Raw genomic sequence first — 9416 nt, 5'->3', positions numbered from 1 at the left:
GGGGAGGGCTGGAGGGCTGGAGGGCTGGGGGAGGGCTGGAGGGCTGGGGGAGGGCTGGAGGGCTGGAGGAGGGCTGGAGGGCTGGAGGAGGGCTGGCTGCTCTTGCAGAGGACTTGGGTCAGTTCTCACCACCCACATGGCAGCTAAAAACTGTCCTTAATGCCACTTCCAAGAGATCTGACGCCCTCTTCTGACCTCCACAGCCATTGCATTCATGTAGCGTACTTGCATACATGTAGGAAAAATACTCGTACACATAAAATCTTTCGAAGCATGCTACTGAGTGAAGCAGGCGTGTAACACATGCCTGCTTTTACATGTGGAGAACCAGGAGACGTGGAGGCAACTGGTGTTGCCAGGGACTGGGGCAGGAGATGAGGAAGGCCTGCTTAATAGGTTTTGGTTTAGGTGGTAGAATGTTCTAGAACTAAATTGTGATGGTTGTGTAGCCTTGTGAGTGTGGACTGGGTTATGCACTCCAGTATGGTTAGAGCGGTAAGCTTTGTTATGTGTGTTTTGCCACGATTTACCAAACCACAAAGTGAAAACAGAAAAGCACTACCACCCCCACCCCTGCCGTCCCAGGTCTTATCCATGAAGAAGGAGCTGAACCCTGTGGAGTTGGACTTCCTCCTGCGCTTCCCCTTCAAGGCAGGCGTCGTGTCACCCGTGGACTTCCTGCAACACCAGAGCTGGGGTGGAATCAAGGTGGGTCCTCACACCCAGTTGGTGCCGCGAGGTCCCCACTGACCTGCTTGGGTTCAGAGGAGAGCCTCACTCACAGGGACCTGCAGAACTCCTCCCTCCAGGTCCAGTCACTCCTCAGGTTCCCAGATGGACTGGCAAGGACCCTCAGGTCCCAGGTGTCCTGTCTTAATCCACACAGACCTAAGGAAGGCAGTGTCTTGAGGCAGGACAGCACTGACAACATTGTCCCTAGAGGGTGAGGGATCTGGAGAAGCTGGAGAGAGGCCAGCACCTATCCCCAGGCCAGACTCCCCCTTGGAGCATGACCTGCCAGTCTTCAGGAAGAACAGTCTCGGTTTTAGTGACAGGCCGCTCGCTCCCCGAGAGCCCAGGGCCTGCTAAGGGCCATCTGGGGAAGGTGTCCTCCAAGTCAGGCTGAGCAGGTAGTCACTGCAGCACATGTCTATCCTAGGCCTTGTCAGAGATGGACGAGTTCAAAAATCTGGACAACGACATCGAGGGCTCTGCCAAGCGGTGGAAAAAGCTGGTGGAGTCGGAGGCTCCCGAGAAGGAGATATTCCCCAAGGAGTGGAAAAACAAGACGGCGCTGCAGAAGCTGTGCATGGTGCGCTGCATGAGGCCTGACCGCATGACCTACGCCATCAAGTGAGCGTCCCTCGGCTCCCAGGAGGCCAGGTGCCCGGTGCAGAACAGCAGCCCTGAGCACCTGGCTGGGCGCTCTGTGGGCTTGACTCTTAGCTAAATAAGGCTCATTTCCCTGCTCCATTGTTGGTTGGGCCACTTTCTAAAAAATTTTTATGTGTATGAGTGTTTTGTCTGCACATTTGTAAGAGTACCACATGCATGTAATGCCTGCAGAGGCCAAAAGAGGGCGTATGATCCCCTAGAACTGGAATTACTGACAGTTGTTAGCTGCCATGTGAGTTTTGGGAACTGAACCTGAGTCCTCTGCAAGAGCAGCCAGTGCTCATAACCACTGAGCCATCTCTACAGCCTCAAGTGGGCCACTCTTACATTCAAATTCGCTATATAGCCAAGGATGACTTTAACACCGCCCCCATCCTCCTGCCTCTGCCTCCTGAGTGCTAGGGTTACAGCTGTGCACCACAAGTTCCATGTAGTGCTGGGAATTGAACCCAGGGCCTTGTACATGATAGGCAAGCGTCCTGCTGATTGAGCCACATCCCCAGCCCCCATCCTGAGTTCGTGGTTGACTCTCAGAGTGTGACCAAAGGACCTCTGGCCCCACTGACCTATACAGAGGCATACCTTGTGACAGGGAACAGGGAATCAGGGCTCCAATGTCGAAAGCAAAGAATTCCCTAGCCATTACAAATGGGGTCCCCAGGAAGGTGTTTGGGGGAGGAGAGGGCAGACCATCAGTGCTGGAGGACTCTTCATGGCTAAACTTAATGCCAGTGTTGATAGATGTCCATTGCAAGGGAACGGCTCTAATTTTGAGACACTTCCTCAGGACCAGAACCCTGGCAAGTAGGAAGAGGATGGGTGGCTAAGGAAAGAGAGGAGGTTCGAGGTACAGTTCAGAGCAGTAGAGTGGCTTCTCCCCTTCTGTTGGGATTCAGGTTTGCTTTGCTTAGCGGGGGACCTGCTGGCTTCGGGGCAGAGGGTCTGATTGGCGACAGAGTCAAACTCTGGGACCTGTGTCTTCCCAACAGGATGATTTATTTTAGAATTCAGATGGTTTTTATACATCCCAAGGAACTAGCAGTCACTTGGGATATGGCAGTCACATACAAAGATTTAGGGTACAAAGAAACAGGGCATTTAGTCTGTTAGTTGGCGCCAGAAGGATTCTTAAACTTTCACTCAAGGTTATTATCAATGCCCATCCAGTAATTTGTTGGCCACAATGTTTTCTTTCTTAGAGCTAAAAGCATGATGAACTTTTAGCTTTTAGCTCAGGAGTAAACCTTTAACCTGGCCTAATCTCTTAGCCAGGGATAGCTGAGTTATTTGTTCAGGACAAGGAGATGAGCTAAGGGTTGTTGACCAAGACGCTTTCCCACAGATCAGGGAGCCTCACTTTTATGACCGGCCGCTTCCTCCTGCCAGCCTAACAGTGTTCTGCAAGGCAGGGATTATCAGAGCCACTGTTTTCAGTGCCCCTCCCTTTAGCAGAGAATGCAGCCTGGACCTGTAAGTTTTAGGCTCACCTCGCCCTAGGACCTTCCACCTCTCCCTGTGTAGCCTGTACACAGCCAGGTTTCCCCAAAGCCACCTACAGCCCCACAGAATTCCTCTCTGACGTTGCGGGGCCTGACATCGTCACTCAATATGCATGGACTTTTTCTTGTTTTCCTTGAATGGAAAAGGAAGGGCCAGGAGCAGTGGGAGGAAGGGGCAGAGAATAGAAGTACCCTTGATAAGGAGGGTCTGGCTAGTGGGGGAGAGAAGGGCAGGGTCACCCTGGATCAGGTGATGGAGGGAGGTCAGGCAGAGTTGGGAGAGGCTTGGGCACAAGGCCCTGACCATCGAGGCAGGACCTCCACCTCCTGGGGATAGCCTGGTACGCCTGGGAACTGGCAGGGCTTCAAATATCCACCCGCCATATGGTATCACTCATCTATCCTCAGAGAATGGTCCCTTGGGGCCTGGGGAGACAGCTCAGTCAATAAAGTGTTTGTCACACAAACTGAGTTTGATCCCCAGCACCCATGTAAAAAACTAGGTTTGGCGGCTGGAGCGATGGTTCGGTAGTTAGAAGCACTAACTGCTCTTGCTGGTTCCTAGCACCCACATGGAGGCTAACAACCATCCATAACCCCGGTTCTAGGGGATCTGATGCCCTCTTCTAACCCCCATGGGCATTGCATGACACGGGTGCACTTAAATACTAGAGGCAATGCACTCATGCACATAAATTAAAATAAAAATAATAAGCCAGGCATGGTGGTGCACACCTTTAATTCCAGCACTTGGGAGGCAGAGGCAGGTGGATCTCTGTGAGTTCAAGGCCAGTCTGGTCTACATAGTGAGTTCCAGGACAGCTGGGGCTACAGGGAGACCCTGTCTCAAAAAGTCCAAAAAATAATAATAAAATATTTCTTTTAAAAGCTAGATTTAATGGGCCAGGTGTGGTAGCACACTCTATAGTCCCAGCACTTGGGAAACAGAGGCAGGTGGATCTCTATGAGTTCAAGGCCATCCTGGTCTACATAGTGAGTTCCAAGCCAGCTGGGGCTACAGGGAGATCCCATTTCCAAAAGACCAGAAAAAAAAGAAAGAAAGAAAGAAAGAAAGAAAGAAAGAAAGAAAGAAAGAAAGAAAGGAAAAGAAAAGTCAGGGTTTACTGTCAGGCGTGGAGGCAAACACCCTTAATTCCAGCACGAGGGAGGTAGAGGCAGGGATCTCACAGAGATCAAGGCTGGTCTGGTCTACAGGTTTGCATAGTGAGTTCCGGGATAGCTGGGGCTACGGGGAGACCCTGCTTCAAAAAGAAAAAGCTAGGCTTAATGCTATGCACTGTAATCCCAGCACTGGGGAGGCAGAGACAGGCAGAGGATCCTGGAGCTCACTGGTCAGCCAGCCTAGCCTCATAGGTGAGCTCCAGGCCATTGAGAGATGCTGTCCCAAAAAGTAAATTGGAAGCTGGGCATGATGGTGCACTTTAATCCCAGCACTCAGGAGGCAGAGCAGGTGGATCTCTGTGAGATCCAAGCCAGCTTGGTCCATATAGTGAGTTCCAAGTCAGCTGGGGCTACATAGTAAGACGCTGTCTCAAAAAAACAACAATAAATAAATAAGGTGGAGTGCGATTGAGGAAGGCAGCTGACGCCCACCCCTGCCTACACAGGCACTTGTGCGTAGACGCATACCCATGCACACGTGGTGGGGGGAGAGAGAAAGAGACAAACAGACAGACAGACAGACAGACAGAATGGTCCTTCAGCTTCAAAGGTGGTGCCTGAGGCATTCAGAGTCTCAGCTGTGTCCTAGGAACAAGTTTGCAGCTGGGCACCTGGCCATGGTCCTGCTTTCAAAGCTGGGGCTAGGCGGTAGCACTTCTCCAGCTTGGGAGACTCACTGAGATCCCAGGGAACTTGTCTACCTGTGACTCGAAACGTCACCCCAAACACTAGACCACAGTGAGAGGACCACCTGAAGGACCCTGGACTTCTGGGGCGGGGCTAGAGGGAAGCTGAGGTCCTAAAGTCACCTCAGCAGAGCTCCCTCCCTATCACTGTCCCACACTGACCTCTGGGGCCTTCTGCACCCTGGGTGGCATCCATCTACTGGGGCTGCCCCTCCGTGGGCCTGCTTGGAGAGAAGGAGGAACTGTGGGGGCTGGGGATGCAGCTTAGCTGGTAGAGTGCTTGACTAGCGTGCATGAAGCCCTGGGTTCCATCCCCAGCACCACATAAGCGGGCCGTGGTGACACAATGACCTGTAATTCCAGGATGTGGGAAGTAGAGGCAGGAGGAAATTCAAGGGCACCCTCAGCTACCTACCCTAGTGAGCTCTCAGCCAGCCTGGGCTCCTGGACTACATGAGACCCTGTCTCAAAACCAAGCAAACAGCCAAAGCAGATGCCACTCCCCTCGCAGAGAGACGAGTCTTTTCTTCCTTCAGAAGCCTGGCTCTGCTTAAGGAAGTCCACCCAGAGAGGCCCAGACCCCTCCCCGCCCCCCAGTACTGGTCCTGAGCAGGGCCCACTGCCTGGGGTTCCATAGAATGTGTCCCCCTCAGGAACTTTGTGGAGGAGAAGATGGGCAGCAAGTTTGTGGAAAGCCGGAGCGTGGAGTTCTCCAGGTCCTACAAGGAAAGCAGCCCCTCCACCCCCATCTTCTTCATCCTGTCCCCTGGCGTCGATCCCCTCAAAGATGTGGAGGCCCTGGGTAAGCACAGCAGGCAAGCAGGCATCATCAGTTCCTGGGGAAACAAAAATTAAAACCACAGAGAGACCGTGTACACCCATGAGCATGGCTAAGTCAAAACCAGAAACTAGCAAGGGGTGGTGAGGCAGAGAAAGAAGCCGCTGGGAAAAGCTGGGGAAATGTTTCTGAGGCAGAAATCACCTGAGTGGTTTCATGGAAAGCCTCACTAGAATGACCACAGTCCCCCACAATTCCACGGCTGGGTCTGTCCTCCAAGGACCTGAAAATACACAAGCAAGTCTTCTCACCAGTGCCCTCACGTAGGAACAGCCCTGTGCTGGTTACTTTCCTCACGACAGAAACAAAAACATACCTGACAAGGGTGACTGAAGAGACGGGTTTAGTTGGGTAGGATTGGAGGGTGCAGCCCATCATGGCGGGGAAGGCAGCATGGTGGCAGGAACGTGAGGCAGCTGCTCACATGGCATCTACAGGAAGCAGAGGGTTGAACACTGGTGTTCAGCTCACTTTCTCCTTTTTATTCAGTCTTGGACCCCAGTCAATGGAATGGTGCCAGCCACATTCAGGGTGGGTCTTCCCTCCTTTCTAGAAACACCCACGTAGATACATGGCAATTCTGCATCCAGTCAAGCTGGCAGTAAAAAATAACCATCACAAATCCACCAGAAAAATGGATTAACACAGTGTAGCCAGAGCACGCTGTGTGCTGTGGAATATTATTCTGCTGTGAACAGAACTTGTGCTATGCCGTGGATGAACCTTGAAAGCATTAGGCTCATGAAAAAGAGCCAGAGGCAACAGTCTCAGACCATTTACATGAAATGTCCCTGACAGGCTGATCTACAGGGACAGGGAGCAGTCAGCAGTTTGTCAGGCACAGAGCTCAAAGGGCGTCACTGTGGTCACGCCACCGTCCCAGGGTGGCGAGTGTCCCTGGTGTCCCTGGCCGCACCCTTGAGATGGCCGAAACCCAATGGGGTTATGGGATGTGTGTTTCCCCACAGTAAACAACATGGGAAGGAGTGTGGAGTTCCCGGCCGCGGGTCGCAGAGCCCAAACCACTGTTGCTGAATCACCTCTGCGTTTTTCCTGTTTTTCCTTTCTTTAGGGAAAAAACTGGGATTTACTATAGACAATGGGAAACTCCACAATGTGTCCCTGGGGCAGGGGCAGGAGGTGGTGGCCGAGAATGCCCTTGACGTGGCTGCCGAGAAAGGGCACTGGGTCATTCTGCAGGTGAGGGCTCCCCAGTCACCACGGCCTGGACCTTGAGGGTGGGAAGGAACATCCCCTTACCTGGGGCACCCGCATGTGTGGATGGTGTTAGGAAGCACCCGGCCCATGCTGGGGAACCCTACAAAGTGCTCCATCCTCCTGAACCTGAGGTGGGGTGACTAATCCCACTGTCCACTACAGAACATCCACCTGGTGGCACGGTGGCTGAGCACCCTGGATAAGAAGGTGGAACGCTACAGCATAGGCAGTCACCATGACTACAGACTGTTCATCAGTGCGGAGCCTGCCCCCAGCCCCGAGTCACACATCATCCCTCAGGGCATCCTGGAAAATGCCATCAAAATCACCAACGAGCCTCCCACGGGCATGTATGCCAACCTGCACAAGGCTCTGGACCTCTTCACCCAGGTAGGACCAGTGTGACTGGATGGTTCCCCACCCAGCAGGTCCAGGACCCAGACTAAGGAAACACTGGGCCAGAGGCACCGAAGGTCACGTGACTCAGAGCTCCAGAGAGCCCTCCACGCCGGCCTCGCATCCACACCACCCCTAGCTCACTCACGCACCTGCGCACACCTCACATTACATCATGTCCCTGGAAGGCTGGATAGGACACACCGGCCATTGAAGCATTAACTGGAGCAAACGTGGCCTGGAATCTGCTTCAGGACCTGTCATTACTGTCACAGCACTTCCCTGACCCCTGCTCCTACCCGTGAGGGGTGTCAAGCTGCTCTGAAGGCGATGGGTGACTGACAGGTGGCGGCGGTGACGCTGTCCCCGCTGGGGCTTTGGCTCCATGGCCCAGTGTCCTCACCTTTGGTCCCCTCGTCTGACTCACCCCTGAACAGGGCCGGCAGGGTGAATGGGTCTTCCACTAACAGCTGTGGCTCCTAGCTCCCTCCAGAATGGGGGACGAGGGCGGGGACCCGAGACCTGCCTGGCACCCCAGGGCCTCAGGGAGCAGCGTGCCTGCCTGGCGGGGTCTCCAGTACCTCCCCTCCTCCCACCTCTTCGCACAGGGCTCTGAGCCGGCCCTCACTCCTCAAGTCCTCCGGGCAGCCTCCCCACCCTGCACCCCGCCGTGGTCCCTGCCCAGGGCTCCTGCAAGCCCTGGCACCAGTGCTAATCTCTCTCCTCAGTCTGCTCTGTTCCAGGCCTGTGTGCTCCTGCTGCTTCCCCAGACTGGAGTTCAAACCTCCCTGTATCCTCACACGTTTAACATAGAGAGGACCCAGCACACACACCTTCTGTATCTCGAATAACATAGAGTCAGCCACTAACCCATTCACAACCCGCCATCCAAATGCAGTGTCATCTCGAATAACATAGAGTCAGCCACTAACCCATTCACAACCCGCCATCCAAGTGCGGGGGCGGCAGAGACCTGAAGGCGGGACTGTTTAAAGCGAGGCCCCTGCCCTGGCCCACTGTCTTGTGCAGGTGTAGGAACAAGTGGTGGTCAGCCTGTATGAAGGCGGGACTGTTTAAAGCGAGGCCCCTGCCCTGGCCCACTGTCTTGTGGTGTAGGAACAAGTGGTGGTCAGCCTGTGACCGAGGCTGACAAGGCAATCGGTGAAGGGTGTAGGTCCCTGAAAATGGGAGCCCGGTGTGGGATGCACACAGTGTGAGGGTTGAGGCTGCCCTCCCCGGTGAAGGAGATACCCATGAGCACTGTGGGCTGCGAGCTATGTGGAACCCAAGCCTGGGGTCAGCCCTGCCTTTTGCGTCTCATTCTCTTTCTAAAATACTTTTATTTATTTCATGTGTATGAGTGTATGGCTGCACGTATATAAGTGCACCTGTGTTGTGCAGTACCCAAAGAGGCCGGAAGAGGACGTCAGGTCCCCTGGAACTGGAGTTACAGATGGTTATTAGCCACCATGTGGGTGCTGGGAATTGACCCCAAGTCCTCTGCAAGAGCAGCCAGTGCTCTACACTGAGCCACCTCTCCAGCCCAGCCCTTCATTCTTATGCTTTTACAGATGTCTGTGCGTGACAGACTGGGTAGAGGCAAGTTTCCTGAGCGCTGGTACTGTGGGATGTCCAGCACGGGGCCAACTTCTTTTTCATAAATAGGACTATACTAAAATAGTGATTTAAATATATATATTGGAGATGGCTAAATGGGTAAAGGTGTTTGCCATTAAGCCTGGTGTTAACTTTAGTTCAAGCCCCAGAACCCACATGGTGGAAGGAGAGAACCAACTCCCACAAGCTGTCCTCTGACCTCCACACACACAAAATAAATGTAAAAAACTAAATATTGGGGCTGGAGAGATGACTCAGCGATTAAGAGCATTTACTGCTCTTTCAGAGGACCCAGGTTCAAATCCCAGTCCTGTCTGTAGCTCCAGTTCCAGGGGATCCAACACCCTCTTCTGACCTCCACAGGCACTGCATGGCACAGGTGCATTTGCACACATGTAGGCAATATACTCATACACATAAAATATTTTTTAAATTTAAATATATAGGGGCTGGAGAGATGGCTTAGCAGTTAAGAGCACTGACTGCTCTTGCAGAGGACCAGGGTTCAATTCCCAGCACCCACATAAACGTCTTTAACTCCAGTTCCAGGGGAATCCGATGCCCTCTTCTGACCTCCTTCCTCCA

At 53.3% G+C, this 9416-nt stretch overlaps 1 protein-coding gene across 1 annotated transcript in view; it reads left to right on the top strand.

Moving 5' to 3' along the window:
- The window catches only part of Dnah17 (dynein axonemal heavy chain 17), a 137513-nt gene that overhangs the window by 110142 nt on the left and 17955 nt on the right, over positions 1-9416 (top strand). The window contains exons 63-67 of the mRNA XM_008849677.3: positions 586-708; positions 1160-1353; positions 5416-5564; positions 6673-6800; positions 6981-7208. Of these exons, the coding sequence (XP_008847899.1) occupies positions 586-708; positions 1160-1353; positions 5416-5564; positions 6673-6800; positions 6981-7208 (822 nt within the window). The remainder of the gene's footprint in view (positions 1-585; positions 709-1159; positions 1354-5415; positions 5565-6672; positions 6801-6980; positions 7209-9416) is intronic.

The sequence above is a fragment of the Nannospalax galili genome, unplaced genomic scaffold (assembly GCF_000622305.1).
Source record: "Nannospalax galili isolate Female #2095 unplaced genomic scaffold, S.galili_v1.0 scaffold945, whole genome shotgun sequence".
In the NCBI taxonomy this organism is placed as follows: domain Eukaryota; kingdom Metazoa; phylum Chordata; class Mammalia; order Rodentia; family Spalacidae; genus Nannospalax; species Nannospalax galili.
This window is presented reverse-complemented; position numbering and strand designations above follow the sequence as displayed.